This window comes from Mandrillus leucophaeus, unplaced genomic scaffold, assembly GCF_000951045.1.
Source record: "Mandrillus leucophaeus isolate KB7577 unplaced genomic scaffold, Mleu.le_1.0 Scaffold55, whole genome shotgun sequence".
Lineage (NCBI taxonomy): Eukaryota > Metazoa > Chordata > Mammalia > Primates > Cercopithecidae > Mandrillus > Mandrillus leucophaeus.
In genome coordinates, this window is record NW_012105919.1 from 367,316 (window position 1) to 389,616 (window position 22,301).

General features: G+C 52.7%; 1 protein-coding gene across 2 annotated transcripts in view; it reads right to left on the bottom strand.

Annotated features, from left to right (window-relative positions):
- Positions 1 to 2,510: 2,510 nt before the first annotated feature.
- TRPV4 (transient receptor potential cation channel, subfamily V, member 4) overlaps positions 2,511 to 22,301 on the bottom strand; it is a 38,124-nt gene continuing 18,333 nt past the window's right edge. For both annotated transcript variants that reach the window (XM_011997843.1, XM_011997844.1), the window contains exons 5-16: positions 20,465 to 20,605; positions 18,487 to 18,785; positions 16,376 to 16,555; positions 14,145 to 14,303; positions 13,747 to 13,839; positions 13,341 to 13,414; positions 12,477 to 12,642; positions 12,190 to 12,256; positions 8,225 to 8,541; positions 6,537 to 6,664; positions 3,757 to 3,878; positions 2,511 to 3,211 (exon numbers count right to left, since the gene is read on the bottom strand). In XM_011997843.1, the coding sequence (XP_011853233.1) occupies positions 3,054 to 3,211; positions 3,757 to 3,878; positions 6,537 to 6,664; positions 8,225 to 8,541; positions 12,190 to 12,256; positions 12,477 to 12,642; positions 13,341 to 13,414; positions 13,747 to 13,839; positions 14,145 to 14,303; positions 16,376 to 16,555; positions 18,487 to 18,785; positions 20,465 to 20,605 (1,904 nt within the window). In that variant the 3' untranslated portion in view covers positions 2,511 to 3,053. The remainder of the gene's footprint in view (positions 3,212 to 3,756; positions 3,879 to 6,536; positions 6,665 to 8,224; positions 8,542 to 12,189; positions 12,257 to 12,476; positions 12,643 to 13,340; positions 13,415 to 13,746; positions 13,840 to 14,144; positions 14,304 to 16,375; positions 16,556 to 18,486; positions 18,786 to 20,464; positions 20,606 to 22,301) is intronic.

The window sequence follows — 22,301 nt, forward strand, 5'->3', positions numbered from 1 at the left end:
TTTTTTTTTTTTTTTGAGACAGTTTGCTCTTGTCACCCAGGCTGGGGTACAATGGTGAGATCTTGGCTCAATGCAACCTCCGCCTCCCAGGTTCAAGCAATTCTCCTGCCTCAGCCTCCCAAGTAACTGGGATTACAGGCAGGCAACCACCACACCTGGCTAATTTTTGTATTTTTAGTAGAGACAGGGTTTTGCCATATTGGCCAGGCTGGTCTCAAACTCCTGACCTCAGGTGATCTGCCCTCCTCAGCCTCCCAAAATGCTGGGATTACAGGCATGAGCCACTGCACCTGGCCCAAATCCAGAGCTTTCTAGGACATTCCCCGACATGCCAACATCCCCCCCTCACTATCCCTGCTTGTTTCGAGGGCACCCGAGGCAAAATAGGCCCCCTCCTTGTCCCAAACAACCAGCTTTAAGGGAAGATCCAGGTGGCCATTTTGTCTTCTGACCAACCCAGGGGAAAAGCCCAACAGCAACAACTTAAGAGTGTTTTCACTTCAATCAGAGTAGAGAAAAAGGAAAAGTGTTTCTCTCTCTGCCCCAGACCTACTGCCTTTCTCAGAGTTGAGCCCCAGGGGCTCAGTCACTTGGCTACTCCTTCCCAGAGCCTGGCCTGAGGGAAAGATGTTTGTCTGCAGCCTCCGAAGAGCTGACCTGCCACTCTTAGCTGGGCTTCCCTGTGGTTCTGGGGAGGTTCACCAGGAAGCACCCGGTCACCCGGACATGGGGACTGGCTCAGGCGCAGCCTTCGACACAACCCATCTAACCAGAATGGCTTTGGGGATGCCTGTTGAGAGCGCTGGCTGAAGACCCCGTCTGGGTGTGGGAACAGATAAAAAATCATGGAGCCCTGGGAAGAATTGGGCTACCCTGGACCACGAAGGGTACAATCTGCTCCTGGAAAGCAATGTAGGAGGAGGTCAGGGGTTGGAGCCCCCTGGCCAGACTTGGTGATAATCTGAGTCCTCCCTCCTGCTCATGGAGCTTGGTAGACTCATGTCCCTCCTGCCACTGACTCTCCCCTTCTGACAGATGAAGAGGTGGAGGCCCAGAGAGGTAAAGTGACTCAACTAACATTCCCTGAACCAAATAACCCATTGCCAATGCAAATCCAGGACTGCTCAACCCAAGCCCCGTGCTATTTTCCACTGCAGCTGCCCTTGGCCTTGGTCTCCTCCCAGACCCAAGCTCTTCTCAACTGAAGCTTCAGAAGGATGTGAGATCCCAGCCCCAGGCTGAACCCGGAGCTGGGAGGCCATGGGAAACTCTAGCTGGCTGTGGCTTCCTTGGCTTTGGGGTGGGGGCAGCAGGGTGGGTGTTTGTGGGGTCCCTCCTCATGCCAGGAGGTCTGGAGCTGCCTCAGAACTTGATTGGTGTTGGGTGTGACCCCAGGCTAATGGCTGCCCTGGTAAGGTGGTATGGTTTGGCTGTGTCCCCACCCAAATCTCTTGAACTATAGCTCCCACAATTCCCACGTGTCGTGGGAGTGACCTGGTGGGAGGTAATTGAATCATGGGGGCGGGTCCTTCATGTGCTGTTCTGGTGATAGTGTCACAAGATCTGGTGGTTTTATAAGGGTAGTTTCCCTGCACAAGCTCTCTTCTCTCTTGCCTGCTGCCATGTAAGATGTGCCTTTCACCTTCTGCCATGATTGTGAGGCCTCCCCAGCCACATGGAACTATCAATCCATTAAACCTCTTTTTCTTTATAAATTACCCAGTCTCGACTATGTCTTTATCAGCAGCGTGAGAACAGACTAATACAGAAGGGAAGAGGGTCAGCCTCACCTCTGGCTCATGGCTCAGAGCTCTAGGTGGCATGCGGCCCCGTGGACAGACACAGGCAGGCAGTCCTCAAGGAGGCACCATCCCACTCAGCCAGCAACACCACGACCCCCACCCACCCCAGCTCCACAAGCACTGCCAATATGCCCCTGCTACCATAGTCCTCACCACAGCAACCCGCGTGCACACCCAGTACCCCTGCTGACACTCCGGGCTCGCCCACTGCTACGCCTCCCCACTCGCAGGACAGCCCTCCCTGCAGCACTCCCAGCATGACTGTTCCCTGATGAGCAGCAGAGCCCCCACACCTGCATCGTCAACCCCCAGCCAGCATTACTCTCCGCTGCCCAAATGTACTGTCTCCACGGGGATCATTATCCCCCAGCCAGCACTACTGTCACCCCCACCAGCATCACTCTTGCCCTGCCAACTTGACTCTCCCTGACCAGCATTATTACCCCCACCAGCATCACCCTCCTCCCCTCCCTCCACCCCCACCTTCCCTACAGCCACCTCAGCCACCTCTCAGGCCACCATCACCATCACAACCACCCAGTCCAGCCCCCAACCACTAACACTCTAAATGCCTCCAGGTCAGCACTTCTGCCCTCACTCTCACCCCTGCCCCTGGCTCCCCCCAGGCATTTCCTAGCTCTCCCATCTCCCTCGCTGTAGTCTCATGCCTGTTACCATCCCTCCCACCCCCACCATCGTCCTGCCATCTCCACCATCAATGAAAAAATATTTATTGAGCACCAGCAAATCCCAGACGCTCTACAGAACATACAGAAGGCACGGCCCCATGCCGAGGGCCACAGCCCCTTGCAAAGCTGCCACGCTTCCAAAAATGGTGGCACATGCAGCTCAGGCACAGGCTGAGGCTGGGGCTTGGCTGGGCAGTGCACTTGGAACGGGGTCCTGAGGCCTCTGCCAGGTTCCAGCTGGGGCGGGGGTCACGTCGCTTCCTGAGAGCAGAGCAAATAAATAATGGAGAGGCAGGGGCAGGGGCCTGAACCCTGTGGTGGAGGGGCTCTGGCGTTGGCTTATGTGACTCCATAGGAGCAAGACAGGTGGCCGGGAGCCCCGACCCCAGGGTGGGGAGGCAGGGCCTGGGGACCAGAGGGTCCTGGGGCCTCCCTGGCACCTCCACTGGGCCCTCGCCTCTGGAGCCAAAGCAGGGTGTGGGGGGACACCCCAGAAGGCACTGCTGAAATGCGGCTAGACTAGAAATGGATGGGCAGAGAGGCTGGGGCTGGGCTGCAGTCCCTAGAGCGGGGCGTCATCAGTCCTCCACTTGGGGGGGTAACCCTGCTGGTGGCCGTCGCAGCGGGGGTTCCCCATGCTGTCCAGAGGCACCACCACCTCGTCCGGGTTCGAGTTCTTGTTCAGTTCCACCACGCGGGGTACCACCGAGGACCAGCGATCTGCACCGCGAGCACATCAGAGGGAGGGGTTGGGGGTTGGTGGAGAGACAGTGTGCATATATTGAGTGCCTACTGTGTACTGGGCACTCCACAGTGCTCTGAAGGGGTTGGGAGGGGTGTGACTATACTCATTTTACAGAGGTTGAAACTGGGGCTCAAGAGAGGTCAAGGTGCCTCCCCAGGAGAGAATGGAGGAACCAGGATTCAAGCTTGGAGCCGAATGCCCTGAGTGCCCGTGTCCTCTCCAGCTTCATCTTGCATGCTAACGGCTTACTGGACAAACACGAAGGTTTTCTCCACATGGGCATGGCTGAGGAGCTCGTCCTCCCTCCCCAGGCCAGCTCATGTCAACAGTAGGGATGGCCAGGATGAAGCCATGTAGGTGAGGTACCCCAGGCACTCACGGGCAGCAGAGGAAACTCAGGGGCACACTCTCTCATTCTGCAGACACGGACACCGAGTCCCGGAAAGGAGCAGGACTGCTCAAAGCAAACTTGTGATGAGAAGGGACTGGGGCTCCCCTCTGCACCCACCCTTCCACTCACCCCTGCGGAGGCGGCCCACGGTGTGTGAGAAGCCATAATACTGGTAGGTCTCATTCTTGCCCGGGTCCTCGTTGATGATGCCCAAGTTCTGGTTCCAGTGAGACCAGTTCACCTCATCCACCCTGGTGGGGCCCAAGCAGAGGGTCATGGGGAGCCCCACAGAGATGTTCCCCATGCCACCATCCCCAGCACACCCTCCTTTTTTTGTTATGGTAACATTTACATAACAAAGCTGGGCGTGGTGGCTCATGCCTGCAATCCAGCACTTTGGGAGGCCAAGGTGGGTGGATCATTCGAGGTCAGGAGTTCAAGACCAGCCTGGCCAACATGGTGAAACCCTGCCTCTACTAAAAATACAAAAAAAAAAAAAAAATTAGCGGGGCATGGTGGCCCGTAGTCCCATGGTGGCCTGTAGTCCCATGGTGGCCTGTAGTCCCACCGACCCAGGAGGCTGAGGCAGGAGAATCGCTTGAACCTGGGAGGCGGTTGCAGTGAGCCAAGATCACGCCACTGCACTCCAACCTGAGGGACAGAGCGTGAGACTCCATCTCAAAAAAAAAAAATTGGTTGTGTGTGTGTGTGTATTTGTGTGTGTGTGTATATTGGTTGTGTGTGTATGTGTGTGTGTGTGTATTGGTTGTGTGTATGTGTGTGTATACACACACACACAAAATTTCCATCTTAATCATTTTTGAGTATACAATTCAGTAGCATTAAGCACATCCACATTGTGTGACCATCACTGCTGTCTATTTCCAAAACTCTTCCATTTCCCCAAGCAGAAATTTTTTCTTTTATCCTTCTTTTGAGACAGGGTCTCACTCCATTGCCCAGGCGAGGGTGCAGTGTCACTATCACAGCTCACTGCAAACTTGACCTCCCAGGCTCAAGTGATCCTCCCACTTCAGCCCCCCGAGTAGCTGGGATTACAGGCATATGCCACCACACCTGGCTAAATTTTTTAAATTTTTTTGTAGAGATGGGGTTTCACTGTGTTAATCTTGAACTCCTGGGCTCAAGCAATCCTCTTGCCTTGCTTCCCAAAGTGTTGGTACTACAGTCACCATGCCTGGCCCAGATAATATTTCACTGTACGCATAGCCCACATTTTGTTTATCCACTCATTTGTTTTGACATATTATCTTTTTTTATTTTTTACATATTATCCTATCTATTCATTTTTGTTTGTTTTGAGACAGAGTCTTGCTCTGTCCCCCAGGCTGGAGTGCAGTGGCGCACTCTCGGCTCACTGCAACCTCTACCTACCAGGTTCAAGCAATTCTCCTGCCTCAGCCTCCTGAGTAGCTGGGATCACAGGTGCCCGCCACCACGCCCGGCTAGTTTTTGTGTTCTTAGTGGAGACGGGATTTCACCTGTTACCCAGGGTGTCTCAAACTCCTGACCTCAAGCAATCCTCCTGCCTTGGCCTCCCAAAGTGCTGGGATTACAAGCGTGAACCACCACACCCAGCTAGGATTTGAGCTTTGGATTCAAACTGAACAGAGGCTGGGGGTGGTGGCTCACACCTGGAATTCCAGCATTTTGGGAAGCTGAGGTGGGAGGATCGCTTGAGACCAGGAGTTTGAGACCAGCCTGGGCAACATAGCAAGAACCCCATCTCTACAAAAAAATTAAAAATTGGTCGGACATGGTGGCATGAGGAGGCTGAGATGGGAGGATTGCTTGAGCCCAGGAGTTGGAGGCTGCAGTCAGCTATGATCACACCACTGCACTCCAGCCTGAGCAACCCTGCCTCTAAAAACAAACATAAAAAATGGAATTGAACTGATCAGCTGGCCTAGGAGGTGGGTGCTGTTATTGTTCCCATTTTACAGACGAGGAAACTGACTTTGCCTGACTCCAAACATTCTGCTTATGCTCAGCCAGGTGCAGTGGCTCAGACCTGTAATCCCAGCACTTTGGGAGGCTGAGACGGGTGGATCACGAGGTCAGGAGATCAAGACCATCCTGGCTAGCACAGTGAAACCCCGTCTCTACTAAAAATACAAAAAATTAGGCGGGTGCGGTGGCGAGCGCCTGTAGTCCCAGCTACTCGGGAGGCTGAGGCAGGAGAATGGCGTGAACCCAGGAGCCAGAGCTTGCAGTGAGACGAGATCGTGCCACTGCACTACAGCCTGGGAGACAGAGCAAGACGCCGTCTCAAAACAAACAAACAAACAACATTCTGCTTATGCTTTATGCTGACAACCACTTTAAAGAATGAATCAACTGAAAAGAAAAGATTCATGAAGGGGTTCACCTAAGAAGCTGGCACTCCCTGTGCCTCTGGAACACAGAGTCATTCTGCAGATGGGCTGGGTGAGGTCTCCAGCCCTGGAAACTGCAGATTCCTCAGCTTCCCATTTCACCCAAGGCACTAGAGCCCACCCCACTGTTTGCTAGATAGAGGGTGATGCTCTGAAATGAACCCACCATCCAAGTCTCTGCTTCCCGCTGAGCAAGGAACAGGGGAGCCTGTGGTGTCCCAGTGCGCGTCGGGCACTGGCAGAGCACTTCTCATGTGCTGACCTGTCTAATCCGCACCACCAGCCTAGGAGCCCATGCTATCATTGTCTCATTTCACAGATGAAGAAACTGAGGCTGAGAGAGGTGGGCCGACTTGCCTAAGATCGCCTGGTGGAAATAAACTCTGCTTGGGCCTCTTGGGGCCTCAGTGGCTCCAGAAATTGCAATGGGTAGACGACGCTGGAGCAGCAGTGGCCCCGAGCCAGTGGGGACGGTTCCGCCCTGCCTGCCCGGCCCCACTGCCCCAGCCTCACCTGAAGCACCACCTGCGGTCGGGAGTGCCGTCTGAGCTCTTGCCCACAGTGACCATCTCCCCGGAGCGGAAGGCCTTCCTCAGGAACACGGGGAAGGAGCGCTCAATGTCCAGGATGGTGGTGGCCCACTGCGGAGAGGGAGGGTCAGGAGGGACCTCAGTGAGCCTCACAGCCTGCGCCTGCCGCTCTGATGGCGGAAATGAGACAAGCGGCCAGGGTGGGCCCAGAACTAGGCATTTACACTCCTACCGCCCCCTAGACACAGGATGTATAAACTCAAACACCCACAGGTGGCAGGCAGGAAAACAAATGGGTGAAACAGGATCAGGTGCAGAAAGGCTGCAGTCCAAGCCCCATCACACTGACACAGCAGTCGCCACTCAGTGCTGAGAACATGAGGGAGGGGTGGAGACTGGGGCGAACAGGGAGCAAATGCCCCCATTTAAGGGGGTAGCTGCCACTTACCCCACCTGAGGGCTCCCAGGCAGGAATTTGGACCCTGCACTGCCTGGGGCTTCCAACTTTTCAAGAAAAGCCGGAAATCTGGATTTTCATAGGGAAACTCTTAATTTTTAAATTTGCAGTTTTTTTGTTTTTTTTTTAATATAATGGTCTGAGGCTGGGTGGAATGGCTCACACCTGCAATCTCAGCACTTTGGGAAGCCAAGGCCCGCCGATCGCTTGAGCTCAGAAGTTCAAGACCAGCCTGGGTAACATGGTGAAACCCCATCTCTACAAAAAATACAAAAATTAGCCAGGTGCAGTGGTGCACACCTTAGTCCCAGCTACTTGGGAGGCTGAGGTCGGAGAATCACTTGAGCCTGGGAGGCAGAGGTTGCAGTGAGCCAAGAGTGTGCCATTGCACTCCAGCCCACAGGATGCCCTGTTTGCATCCTGTAATGCCCAGTGGGGGAACTGAGGCCCAATGAAGTAAGCAATACAGATAAAGGTTAAGAGCAGGCCGGAGTTGTTTCCCTCAGACGCAGTCCTGGGAGGACAACCTTGCGCCTTTTTTTTTTCACTGCACCATTTTCCTGAAATGCACAGTCAAAGTAAATATGGGTGCTGTATTCCTGGGCCATGGGGCAGCACTGTTTATTAGGACACCAGGTTTGGAGGCTGCACCTGGCCTGGGAGGGCTGTGATCCCAGGGCCTGCGCTTCCCAGGATTGTATAGAAAGCTTTTGGGAAGTAAAGGCTGCAGCTCCCCGGGGCCAAGGCAGCCCCTGTCCCCATTGGTTTCTCCTCTAGGAAGCATGCTCACGGTTGCTAGTAAAAGACCCCCGTGAGAATGCTGACATCCCTGTGCTGGCGTGCTGAAGCATAAAAGCTGCCCCTGGGCTCAGCATGGGACACCTGCTGAAACGCTGATGGCCACTGAGCACTTTCTGAGCTGGCAGAAGTCACTCAGTCATGCTGGGTGGAGCCAACTGTGTCCTGTGAGCTGAACCGCAAGGAGAATCTGAGTCCACTGCTGGTGGCCAGGTAAGAAGCCACCTCGAAATTCATGAGGCAGCTCCGGGAAGTCAGCAGCAGCCTCTGATGCCCATTTTACAGACAGGGAAGTGGAGGCAGAATGAGAAGACACGGCTTGCTCAGAATGGAAGGCCGAGGAAGCCAGTCGGGTGAGTGTCCTTAGAAGGACAAGGGTGGCCGGTGGGATGGGGCTGGGGGCCCTGGGGCCTCACCTGCAGCTTCCAGATGTGCTTGCTCTCCTTGGAGACCTGGCCCACCGTCTCGCCCATGAGGGCAATGAGCATGTTGAGGAGCAGCACAAAGGTGAGAATGATGTAGGTCACCAGGAGGATGATGAAGACCACGGGGTACTTGGTGCTGCTCAGCATCTCCAGGTCGCCCATGCCGATGGTCAGCTTAAACAGGTCCAGGAGGAAGGTGCTGAAGGTCTCACTGTCGCGGCACGAGGGGTAAGTGGGCACTGTGCAGTTGGTCTGGTCCTCATTGCACACTTTCAAGTTGGCACACGGGTTCAGGAGGGAGACCAGGGCTGTGGGAGGGGTGGGGGTGGCACTTGCTGAGTGTGAGGACACGCACAGAGGTGGAGGGTGTCATTTTCATTTGCTGGAGGGGAAAGCTGAGGCCTAATGAGGGGAGCACCCTGGCCCACACGCTGACCTGTGTCACCCTGCACGTCAGCCAAGCCACACCAAACCCAGGTCCTCCTGATCCCAAAGCCTTTGAAGCCTTTGCTCTTTCCATAAACTCTTGCTTATAGGAAGAGGTTCTCTCTCTCTCTCTCTCTCTCTCTCTCTCTCTCTCTTTCTGTGATGGGGTCTTGCTATGTTGCCCAGGATGGAGTAGAGTGGCTACTCACAGGCGCAATCTCACTACTGAAAAGCATGGGAGTTTTGACCTGCTCTGTTTCCAAACTGGGACAGTTCACCCCTCCTTACACAACCTGGTGGTTCCCTGCTACTGGGAGGGAAGAGGTTTTCAGGATCTAGTCCAGGGAGGGTCTCAGTTTTCCCCATCAGGGGACATTTGACAATGTCTAAAGACATATTGGGTTGTTATGACTGGGGGTGGGGGTGCTACTGGCATCAGGTGGGTGGAGGCCAGGGGTGCTGCCCAACACCCTGCAATGCAGAGGATGGTCCCTGCCACTAAGAATGATCTGGTCTCAAATGTCAATAGTGTTGGGAAATCCTAATGCAACCTACCATTCTTAGAGGTACTGGGGGCTCTGGAATGTCCCTATTCCCAGGGGCAGACTCTCTGTCTGACAGCTTCCCACTGCACCCCAACCCAGAGAGGAAAAATGGGGGCTGAAACCAGGCACCAGTCCTGACTGTCCCCGAAGCCATGTTCTCTAAGGGGCCTCTCCTGTTCCAGACATCTCAAACTCATCATGGTTCTCCTTTCCTACTAAGCCCAGGTGAAGCTTCAGATTCCTTCTCAACACAGTTTGGCAGCAACAACCTGTCCCTAAACCAGCCAGGGAGGGGAGCATGAAGAAGGCTCAGTCCCATCAGTCAGTGGGGCATAGAATGTCATATTGCCTGCAACCAGAGATCAGAGTATGCAGATTTCAACTCATATGCTAATGCTCTTCAGTTGTATAGCACCTTCTCAGCAGAGAAGGATTCTGAGACCTTGTCTGGACTCACCAGAAAAACTGTTCTGTGATCGATTAGTAATGTCTGCTATGGGCACCAAAGTGTGGGAAGAGAAGCATGTGTGTCCTGTTTATGTCATGTCAGCCTCAGAACCGAGATCTAGTGCATCCTATAAGGAGAAGCCCTGTGACTGAGCTGACTGCTCAGCTGCTACTCTAACCCTTGTTTCTGCTCGGTTTCAATAACTAGGACTGCAGTAAGGCTAGATCGCTGACCTGAATCCCAAACTGCTGAATCTTCGACACTGTCTAGTTTTTCCAGTGTGATCCCTGGAAGGGGAAAGCTGTACCCTGTCCCTATCTCCCTAGTGAAAACCACAATTCCACTTCCCCCCAATAATCCACATAGAGCCTTGGCCACCGTCATGGGTTAAAGTATCACCCTCATGAGATTCCTTTGCCAGGCTCGTCCCCAGATGAACCTGCTCAGATGTGAATGTGTCTGGGTCTAACCTGAGCTGGCCACTCCCCTTTGGATGCTGGGCATTGATGTCAGATCACCCACCCCTCAGGGACCAGCCCAAGGACTTGGTCAGTTTCTCCAGCCCTGGTCCCTGGTCCTTCCCTCATGGCCCATGCCACTGAGGTCCCAGAATGCTTCTGAGTGGCATCGTGACATCAGGGAGAAGGTGTATCAAAGGGAGCTGATGTCAGGATTTAAGAAAATACCTGGGCTAGTAGTTTAATTATTAAATTTTATCCTTCCATGTATCCATGCCCCTTCAATGTGGCTTTACAGCTTCTCCCACCAAGAAGTGGAGTCTAGGCCAGGCATGGTGGCTCGCGCCTATAATCCCGCACTTTGGGAGGCTGAGGTGGGAGGACTGCTTGAGCCCAGGAGTTCAAGACCAGACTGGGCAACATAGCCAGACCCTGTCTCCACCCAAAAACAAGAAAAAAAAGAAATGACGTCTACTTCCCCATCCGTTGAATCGAGGCTGGCCTTGGGACTTGCTTTGGCCAACAGAGTAAGGCAGCAGTGATGCCATGCCAGGAGGTGTCCTTGAACACTTCTGCTCATGTTCTTGGAAGCCTAAGGCTACCATATGGACAAGCCCAAGCTAGCTGGCCAGAGATGAGTGACCACGTGGAAGATAGATAGCAAAGCCCCTCTAACCAAGTCCATACTAGCTAGACTAGTCAGCCGGCAGCCAGCCTGCCAGCTGACCACAGGCACAAGAGCCTGTAGGGATCAACCAAACCTGGCCCAGGGCAGCACAGCCACCCAGCTGACCCACCGACTCATAAGCAATAATAAGTTGGCCTGGTACAGTGGCTCACGCCTATAATCCCAGCACTTTGGGAGGCCAAGGTGGGTAGATCACTTGGGGTCAGGAGGTCGAGACCAACCTAGCCAACATGGTGAAACCCCATCTCTACCAAAAATATAAAACTTAGCCATGTATGGTGGCACACGCCTGTAATCCCAGCTATTCGAGAGGCTGAGGCAAGAGAATCGCTTGAACCTGGGAGGCAGAGGTCGCAGTGAGCCAAGAGCACCACTGCCATCCAGCCTCAGCTACAGAGAACTTGCCACAAAAAAACAAACAATAATAATAATAATAATAACAAGTGGGTGCTATTTTAAGCCACTAAGCTTTAGGTGGCTTCCTTTGTAGCAATAGCTGACACTCCAGTTTTACCATTCACTAGCTTTTTTTCTTTTTTTTTTTTTTTTGAGACAGAGTCTCGCTGTGTTGCCCAGGCTGGAGTGCAGTGGTGCCATCTTGGCTCGCTGCAACCTCCACCTTCTGGGTTCAAGCGATTCTTGTGCCTCAGCCTTCCGAGTAGCTGGGTCTATAGTTGCGCGCCACCATGCCTGTCTAATTTTTGTATTTTTTGGTAGAGACAGGGTTTCGCCATGTTGGCCAGGCTGGTCTCAAACTCCTGACCTCAAGTGATCCACCCACCTTGGCCTCTCGAAGTGCTGGGATTACAGGCGTGAGCCACTGCACCCAGCCACCATTCACTGGCTTTTGAACTTGTGCTAGTTATTTAACCCTCCTAAGCCTCAGTTTCCTTTTCTATAACAGGGGATAATAAAGGCACTTAGCTTACAGGCTTGTTGGGGGTCAAGGATGGAAACGTTACTTAGTCTAGTGCCTGGCATACAAATAAGAACTCAGTGGCCAGGCATATTGGCTCACACCTGTAATCCCAGAACTTTGGGAGGCCAAGATGGGTGGATCACCTGAGGTCAGGAGTTCAAGACCAGCCAGGCCAACAGGGTGAAACCCTGTCTCTACTACAAATACAAAAAAAAATTAGCGGGGCGTGGTGGCAGGAGCCTGTAATCCCAACTACATGGGACGCTGAGGCAGGAGAATTGCTTGAACCTGGAAGGTGGAGGTTGCAGTGAGCTGAGATTGCACCATTGCACTCCAGCCTGGGCAACAGGAGTGAAACTCCATCTCAAAAAAAAAGAACTCAGCAAGGCTGCTATTGTCCCCAATATATCATGGCTACTGTTCCCGTCCTTGCACCACCCCTGCCAGGCCCACCTGAGCACCCAGAGCTCACCTGAAGCGTACCCGATCATGAAGAGCAAGTAGACCAGCAGGAATCGGAAAAGGTCCTTGAAGAGGATCTAAAGACCCCAGTGGGATTATGGAGGCAAACAGGAGACATGTGGTTTCTCACTTTCCCCATTTCTCCATCTCCACCCTGGTCCCACCCCAGTGTCCAGACCATGCCTCCTGCCCTCACGGTACCCGGCATCCTCAGGTCTGCAGGCGCATAAGTGTGCATGTGGTGTGTGTGGCTCCCTCCAGGAACACACGAGTCCAGAGGGCCCTCCCAGCCCGTACCTTCTGGATCATGATGCTATAGGTCCCTGTCAGCTTCAGCCCACGGGTGAAGTAAAGGGCATTCATCCAGCCCAGGACCAGGGCAAAGACCATCACGGCCAGGTAGGCCTCAATCCCTGCCAGGTAGAGGGCTGCTGAGACGATCACCAGGACAGAGTAGATGAAGCTGCAGTGCAGCAGAGACCACAAGAGAGGCCAGAGGGGAGAGGGGACAATGAGGCTCCGGAGGGGGAGACAAGCCTCCAAGCCCTCCAGGGTATCAGGACTTCCCAATGCCTTCTAGACCCCCAGGAAAGAAACAAAGTGGATTAGCAGGGTTCCCCAGCTTTCTGTTAACAACAACATTCAATGAGCTGGCAATTAATCCTGAGGTCCCACAAGATTCTGAAGTGATGCCCCTTGGAATTGCTAAAGACAGATTTAGTGGTGTTCAGTGGAGACTTTGTGGCTAAGTGAATTTCATCGTTCTCCAACTCTAAGGGAAATGTGGAAGAGGTAACACACACGCAGTAACTCTCTCATCCTGTGTCCCAGGCAGACATCATTAATCAATCCCAACTCTTTCCCACTAAACACAGACACAGGTGCAAAATTCTTAACATGGCCTTTCAGGCAGACATTAGCAATCATTCACCAGCATAATTATTTCTATCCATGGTATATATGATAACTCCCTAGCAATCAGAATTTTTCTTTAACCAGAAAACCCTGTTGTTTGTGGCTTTGTCCTGACTTTGGGTTAGAGCTGCCCAGGTTGGGTGGATTCATTCTAATAGAATCACCTCTTTCCTGAATCTGGATTACCTAGCAGCCCAAACCCACCTTCCTCACCCAAAACCTGCTGGCCCAGGGACCTCCACTTACTAGAGCAGCTGGAAGGAACCATCAATGAAGAGAGAATTCACTCCAGGGCATTTCTTCATGAATAAGTCTTTGATCTGGAAGACAGGAGGGGGCACATGAAAGGGGTGGGGCCAGCAGGAAAGGAGAGGAGGAAAGAGGAGACAGAGAAAGGGACAGAAGATAGGGAGGCAGAGGCCGGTACAGAGAAAAGACAAAGGACTCTTTCCTGTTAGAAAAGGAGAAAAAAGCAGAGATGGAGAACATGGGATTGGAGGAGGTAGAAGAGAAATGGGAAAATAAAAAGAGGAAGGAAAAGAGAAGGACGATTTGGAGGAGAGAGAAGAGAAGAAGGAGAGAAAAGAGGTGCAGGAAGAGAAGAGGAAGAGGAGAGCAGGCAGAGTGGGGGGCACGGGGGCCAGGCACTCACGTTGGTGAAGAAGAACAGGACCCCAGTGAAGAGCGTAATGACCTCGCCAGCCAGCCGCAGGTAGTCCACCGTGGTGCGGTAAGGGTACGGTGGCTAGGGAGCAGCAAGGGCACACAGGTCGTCACCCGGCCCCTCCGACATCTGGCCCCCAATCCAGATGTTCCCCCAGACCCAAAACATCTGGATCCCATGTAGCCTCCTCCTTCACTCTCTTGCTCCTGAGTCCCCCTCCTCCCAGCTCAGGGCCACCCCTGCATGTTGGAGGGCGCCTCCCCAACCTGTCCCTAAACTTTCTCCAGTTCCTCCTACAGGGGACCCAGAGGGACGAGGTTGTGCCCCCGTCCTGCATGGCTCAGCCAGTGCCTGCCCCAGCCCCTGCCCGGTCCCTGGGCACTCACCGTGCCCTCCAGCGGCTGGTAGTAGGCGGTGAGGGTGAAGATGACCATGGCGCAGAGGTAGGAGACCACGTTGATGTAGAAGGACACGGCCCCGAACTTGCGCCACTTGTCCCGCAGCAGTTCATTGATGGGCTCCACAGCCAGCATCTCGTGGCGGTTCTGTGAGAGGCAGGGTGGTCAGGGGCTGCCTTCCTGAGGTGGGGGGTCCTGACAGGCTGCCCCGGCTGTGCTTTCCCCCACCCTCCGCCCCGACAGCGCTTTCTCTTTCCATCCATTCCTCAGCTGCGTTCAAGGATTCATGGGGAACTGGACAGACACTGAACATCAGCCCCAAGCTCCCGCACTCACCATTTGAGATTCTGCCCAATTCTGCCTCAATGTGCCTTTCCGCCCTATTCTAGCATTACAGAACTCAGAACTGGAAAGTCCCTTAAAAGACATTTATTTTCAGGCAGGGCACGGTGGCTCACGCCTGTAATCCCAGCACTTTGGGAGTCCGAGACAGGCAGATCACCTGATGTCAGGAGTTCAAGACCAGCCTATCCAACGTGGTGAAACCCTGACTCTACTAAAACTACAAAAATTAGCCGGGCGTGGTGGCGCACACCTGTAATCCCAGCTACTCCTGAGGCTGAGGCAGGAGAATCACTTGAACCTGGGAGGCGGAGATTGCAGTGAGCCTAGATTATGCCACTGCACTCCAGCCTGGGCAACAAGAGCGAGACTCCGTCTCAAAAAAGAAAAAAGGACATTTATTCTCATGGTTCCCAAACTCCAGTCTGTGGATAGTACCAACCTGTTGGCCGCAAAATCATCTATGTAGCTTGCTGCAAGTATAAATCCTGGCCTCCATTCTCAGAAATTCTGATTCAGAGAGAAAGATTGAGAAATTTTTGCCCAAAGATGATAAATGATTGACTTACCACAATTCTCCAATTCTGAACCCAGGGCAGCCATCAATAATTGAGCCCTGCACAATTGTATTCATACAGTTCCCTGGGTAGACACTACCAATCAATCAGTTTGCACCTGAGATGCTAAACCTGCTGCCACTACTAATTTAAATCAAGATGGCCACTAATTCAAAAAATAAGAGAAATGAGGTCTTGCAAGGAAGCCAAGCTCACAGACCAGTAAGCCACAGGGCAGGGTTAGAAGGGTGACCACCTGCACCCAGTCCCCAGCATTTTCTGCTCCCTTTGTATAGCTTCCTAGCCCTTTAATGACTTGAGTTTCTCCATAATCATGATTTGTGCAATAACACAGCCACAGAGATGCTCTTGTAGTGTTATTCCTGATAGTTACAGGCAGAAACAAACCCAAGTGACCAACAATAAGAGAACGGTTCATTTGAATATGGTACATTTACATGCAGCGACAATATTACCAAAGAATATTTAAAACTACAGAATGATGTTCACAAAATATTGCTAAGTAGAAAAAAAAAAGCTTGTTTTGTTTTGTTTTGTTTTTTGAGACAGGGTCTCCCTCTGTCACCCAGGCTGGAGTGCAGTGGCATGATCTCAGCTCACTGAAGCCTCGACCTCCCCAGGCTCAGGTGATCCTCCCACCTCAGCCTCCCAAGTAGCTGGGACTACAGGCTCGCACCACCACGCCCAGCTAACTTTTATTTTTATTTTTATTTTTGTAGAGATGGGGTTTCGCCATATTGCCCAGGCTGGTGTCAAACTCCTGGCTTCAAGCAATCCGCCCACCTTGGCTCCCCAAAATGCTGGAATTACAGGCATAAGCCACCATGCCTCGCTGAAAAAAAGAGCTTTCAAAAGTTCATATAACCACCACGAATGGTAAAAGCTGACATAATCTTTACTCTGTACCAGGCCATTCTAAAATTAACCTCTTTGGTCCTCCCAACAGCCCCATGGGATATGCATGATCCTTATCCCCAGGTTACAAACGAGGAAGCTGAGACCCACAGAGGTGGGGCCACTTGTTCTGAGACACACGGCATGTAAGTTACAGAGCCAGGATCCCAACCCAGTCCTACCTGCTCCAAAAGTCCACCTTCCCACAAGTCTTGCTCATTTCCTCACATGCCAGACACTGTTCTGGGCACTTAATTGGCACCTTCTCTTGCATTCAGCCAACAGATTCACCACGTTGGGCCCTAGAGGCTGGGGCTCTCTCCCCTAGCCCAGCCCCAGGGCCCCATCCCTGCTCCCAGCCCTGCCCCTCCTTCCTCACACCCCATGCCCTCTCCTGGAGCCCACCTCAATCTTGCTGTTGTACACCAGGATCTCCAGCACGGAGGCCTCTTCCCCACATGTGTCCAGGGAGGAGAGGTCATAAAGCGAGGAATATACCGGCCCGTAGGCCCAGTCCTTGAACTTGCGGGACAGGTGCCGTGTGTCCTCATCCGTCACCTCCCGCCGGATGATGTGCTGAAAGATCTACACAGGGGGCCAGGAGGGTCAGGGGGCTCACACTGGAGAGGTCCCCAGGGCTGGGCCCAGCTCAGCACATGACGCCTCCCCAGAAAACAGCTGAGCACCGGCTGCTGGAGGACCCCTTCCTCATCTTGTTTAATTCTTGCTCTTATTATCTTGGTTTACAGATAAGGAGTGGAGGCTGGGAAAAATGAAAGGTGTTCCAGAAGACACTTAACCAGTCAGCTGGAGCCAGACGGAACCTGAATGAGCCTTCAACATCTTAATTGTAATGAATATCTTCTTCATGCCGTTAAAATAGCAATGAATCCATCTTAATAATACGTGAATTATAATACTGACGATCATATGCGGTCCTTCCTGTTACCACTCCTTCCCTGGCTTACACACAGGGAAGCTGAGGCACAGAGAGGGGTTGGGAATTGCCCAAGGTCAGGCAATGTTAGGATTTTGGGGTTTGTTTTTGTTTTGAGACAGAATCTCACTCTGTCACCCAGGATGGAGTGCAGTGGCGTGATCTCAGCTCACTGCAACCGTCGCCTCCCAGGTTCAAGCAATTCTCCTGCCTCAGCCTCCTGAGTAGCTGGGATTACAGGTGCCCACTACCACACCTGGCTAATATTTCTGTATTTTTAGTAGAGACGGGGTTTCACCATGTTGGCCAGGCTGGTCTTGAACTCCTGACCTCAGGTGATCCACCCACCTCAGCCTCCCAGAGTGCTGGGATTACAGGCGTGATCCACCGTGCCCAGCCAGGATTTTGGGGTCTTTTTTGAAACAGGTTCTTGCTCTGTTGCCCAGGCTGGAGTGCAGTGGCACTATCACAGCTCACTGCAGCCTCAATCTCCTGGGCTCAAGTGATCCTCCCACCTCAGCCTCCCAAAGTGTTAGGTTTACAGACATGAGCCACCGAGCCCAGCCAAAGCTAGGATTTAAGCCGGAGCCTTTCTACTGCCTCAGGGTCCTGGAATAATTGCAATTTCAGTAATTTTTGCTACATTTTTATTTATTTATTTTTACTTTGGTTTTTATTTATTTAGGATCTCACTATGTTGCCCAGGCTGGACTTAAACAATCTTCTCACCTCAGCCTCCCAACTAGCTGGCATTACAGACATGTAAGTGAGAACTTATTGCCTCTCCTGGGCTCCTTCCTAAGAGCCTTATGTGGATACCGCATTTAACTGTCACAACACCACACCAGAGGGCACTCTTATATCCCCATTTTACAGACAAGGAAACTGAGGCACAGAAAAGGGAGATGAGATGTCTGAGGTCACGCACTGGGAAGTGGTAGCCCCGGGGCTTGGACAGGTGCTCCTGCCTCTAGGGCACTCCAGACTTGGTTCCCAAACACAGTGACAGTGCCCCCCAGAGGACATTTCAGCAACGTTCTGGAGATATTTTTGGTGGTCACAAGTGTAAGGGAAGGTGCTCCTGGCATCTGGTGGGTAGAGACCCGGGATGCAGATCAATGTCTGGCAAAAGCACAAGATGGTCCCCACCACAAAGAACCTGCCGCCCAAAGTAATCGTGCTGAAGTTGAGAAACCCTTCTCCAGGCCCCATGCTGTGCAGCCCAGAAAGGGGAAGGAACTAGGGCAGGGGCACTCAGCAGGTTCGAGGCTGGGAGCACTGCTGGGCTACAGCCCTGGTACTCACTTTCCTATCTGCGGCGCATCCTGGCTGGTGGGGGTGGAGTGGTGAACATCCAGTAGGGTGACATGAGGCAAGAGGCTCAGGGATGAAGCTAAGAAGCTTGGCTGGACACTAGGGAGCCATAGCAGGTTCTTGAGCTGGGACATCTGCACACTGGGGTTGGCGTGTTGGGAGGTGTGTGCACATATCAATAATGAATACCAGCAGCAGACCCTTATGTGTGTGTGCAGAGGGGCACAAGTGGGTGGATCAGCTGTGCCCCCAGCTGTATACTCACCCCAATCTTGCCCGTCTTGGCAGCCATCATTAGGGGTGAGAGGCCATCGTTGTTGAGCACGGCCTCCAGGTTGCTGTCGGGGAAGAGGCGGGCACACTTCAGCAGCAGCAGGTCATACATCTTGGTAACGAACTTGGTGTTCTCACGGGTGTTGTCGGCGATGGCCACCAGCGCGTGCAGCACCGTGTTGCCTCGCGAGTCCTGGCGCCGCATGTCTGCCTTCTTGTGGGGGTTCTCCGTCAGGTAGTTGACAATGTGGGGCTGGTTGGTGCAGGCAGCCAGCGACAAGGGCAGCTCCCCTACGGGCCAGGGTGGAGGGTGGGAGGTCAGCGAAGGGGGCCCAGGGTGGGACTCTGCCTGCAGACACTCGGGGGATGGACACTGTGGCACTCTGAGGATGATGGAGACAGTACCAGCAGTGGATATGAACTGCACGTTTCTCTGGGTGATGCCAGGGTGATAGGGTATGGCTAGTTAAGGGCACAGCCATGCGAGTCGGAGGCTGTCAGGGACTGGACACATCCAATGATGGAATTATTATTATTATTTTTTTTGAGACAAAGTCTCACTCCGTCGCCCAGGCTGGAGTGCAGTGGCACAATCTCGGCTCACTACAACCTCCACTTCCTGGGTGCAAGCAATTCTTGTGCCTCAGCCGAGTAGCCGGGATTACAGGCATCTGCCACCACACCTGGCTAATCTTTGTATTTTTAGTAGAGACAGGATTTCACCATGTTGGCCATGCTGGTCTCAAACTCCTGACCTCAAGTGATCTGCCCCCCTGGCCTCCCAAAGTGCCGCGATTACAGGCATGAGCCACCGTGCCCAGCCGATGATGGAATTCTTTCTGTGACTTTGTCCCTGAGCTGCACATAATGAGTGCCTTTAAGCACGGGCAAGATTCAAAATATTTCATGAGTCCAGCGATGACAACGGCAGTGGTGGGCTTTGGGCCTGGTGATGTTGGTCCCAGCATAAACCAGATTAAAGGACACAGACAATACAGGCTGGGTGCTGACAACACAGCCCAAGGGCCTCTCATGATCCCCACTGCACAGCTGGGGAAGGTGAGGGAAGTGAGGTCACATGCCTGGAAAGTGCAGAGTGAGGATTTGGCTTTTTTTGTTGTTTTCTTTTTGCTTTTTAAAGACAGAGTCTTGCTCTGTTGTCCAGGCTGGAATGCAGTGGTACAATCACAGCTCACTGCAGCCTCGAACTCCTAGGTTCAAGTGATCCTCCAGCCTTGGCCTCCGAAGCAGCTGGGATTACAAGCACATGACACCATGCCATCTAATTTTTTTTTTTTTTTTTTTTGAGACAGAGTCTCACTCTGTCACCCAGGCTGGAATGCAATGGGGAAATCTTGGCTCACTGCAACCTCTGTCCCCCAGGTTCAAGCAATTCTCCTGCCCCAGCCTCCCATGTAACTAGGATTACAGGCACCCACCATCATGCCCAGCTAATTTTTGTTATTTTTGTAGAGATGGGGTTTCACCATGTTGTTGGCCAGGCTGGTCTCGAACTCTTGACCTCAGGTGATCCATCTGCCTTGTCCTCCCAAAGTGCTAAAATTACAGGCATGAGCCACCACGCCCAGCCATTTTTTAAATTTTTAAAAGAGACAGAGTCTTGCTATGTTGCCTAGCCTGGTCTCAAACTCCTGGCCTCAAGCGATCCTCCTGCCTTGACCTCCCAAAGTGCTGGGATGACAGGTGTGAGCCACCGTGCCTGGCTGGAGTGAGGATCTGAATCCAGGTCCATGGTGCCAAGTTCCCCAATAGCACTTACACCTCAGAGGCAAGGGCCCCGTGACCAAGACTGGCGTGCAGCCTGTGCTCCAGAGTGCTGTCTGCGCCCATGGCCAGAGTGGCCCTGGGTGTCTGGGGGATGGTCAGGGCTGCAGACACCAAGCAGTATCACACTGTCTCCCGCCATGCTTCTCCAGCACGCTGTCGGCCCCCACCACGCCCCTCCTTACCAAAGTAGAAGTAGCCTCCCTCATCCTTGGGCTGGAAGAAGCGCCCACGGGCCTGGGCATGGACGTCAGCTCCTTGGGCCACGAGGAGCTCCACGTAGTGTTTGCAGCGACGCTCGATGGCGATGTGCAGGGCCGTCTGACCTGGGGACACGGGACAGTCATTCAGGGCCCTGGCGGGGCAGAGACCCAGCCAGGCTTGCTGGGGGTGGGGGTGGGGTGCAGGATGTAGAAATTGGGGTGGGAAATGCAGGCAGATTCCTGCCCAGCAACACCCAAGGGTAGCAAATAGGCCCTTGGATATTCCCCAGGATCCATCGCAGAAGCAGAATCTCAAGCCCAAAGGATACCCAGTTTGTGGAATCCTGAATGTGAGAACTTTTTAGATTCATAAGACGCCTTAAAAATCCTAGAGGAGGCCAGGTGCAGTGGTTCACGCCTGTAATCCCAGTGCTTTGGGAGACCGAGGAGGGAGACCACCTGAGCCCAGGAGTTTGAGGCAAGCCTGGGCAACACAGTGAGACCCCATCTCTATAGAAATGTTAAAAATTAGCTGGGCCTGGTGACTTACCCCTGTAGTCCCAACTACTCAGGAGGCTGAGGCAGGAGGATTGCTGAAGCCTAGCAGTTCAATACCAGCCTGGGCAACTGATAAGGTTTGGCTCTGCGTCCACACCTAAATCTTACCTTGAATTGTAATTCCCATAATCCCCCGGTGTCATGGGAGGGACCCCATGAAAGGTAATTTAATCATGAGGGCAGTTACCCTCATGCTGTTTTGATGGTGAGTGAGTCCTCAAGAGATCTGATGATTCTATAAGGGGCTTTTCCCCTTTTGCTTGGCACTTCTCCTTCCTAGAACCATGTGAAGAAGGGCATGTTTGCTTCCCCTTCCACCATGATTGTAAGTTTCCTGAGGCGTCCCCAGCCCTGCGGAACTGTGAGTCAATTAAATCTCTTTCCTTTATACATTATCCAGTCTTGGGCAGTTCTTTATAGTAGCATGAGAACAGACAAATACAACAACATGAGACCCCGTCTCTACAGAAATTTTAAAAATTAGCCTGGCATGGTGGTCCATGCCAGTGCTCCTAGCTACTTGGGCAGGTGAGGTGGGAGAATCGCTTGAGCCCAGGACATCAAGGCTGTAGTGAGCCATGATCACACCACTGCACTCCAGCTTGGGTGACAGAGCAAGAACCTGTCTCAAAAAAAAAAAAAAAGAAAGAAAAAAGAAAGAAAAATCCTAGAGGAAACAACAGTACCTTGGCCTCCCAGAATTTTGGACTCAAGATAAAATATTCCTGGATTTTGAATCTTAATATCCAGGCATCTAAAGGTCAACTCTGATTTATAGAATCTCAGAATTCAGAACTGGGGAGCTTGGCCCCCTGCTGCCTTTGCCTCTCAGAGCTTGTGAGCTCAGGACCCATTATCATGGAGCCTTAGAGCACCCACCACCGCAGCATCCTAGGGCAGATCCCCAGGTCATGATCCCTAGACTCGCTGCATCTCAGAAGCTTGGAATCTTTTTTTTTTAGACAGGGTCTCATTCTATCACCCAGGCTGGAGCTCAGTGGCACAATCATAGCTCACTGCAGCCTCGATCCTCTGAGTTCAACTGATCCTCCCACCTCAGTCTCCCAAGTACCTGGGACTACAGGTGTGCATCAACATACCTGGCTTTTTTTTTTTTTTTTAGATAAAGTCTCATTCTGTAGCCCAAGTTGGAGTGCAGTGGCATGATCTCGGCTCATTGCAACTTCCACCTCTCAGGCTCAAGTGATTTTTGTGCCTCAGCCTCCCCAACAGCTGGAAGTACAGGCTCGTGCCACCATGC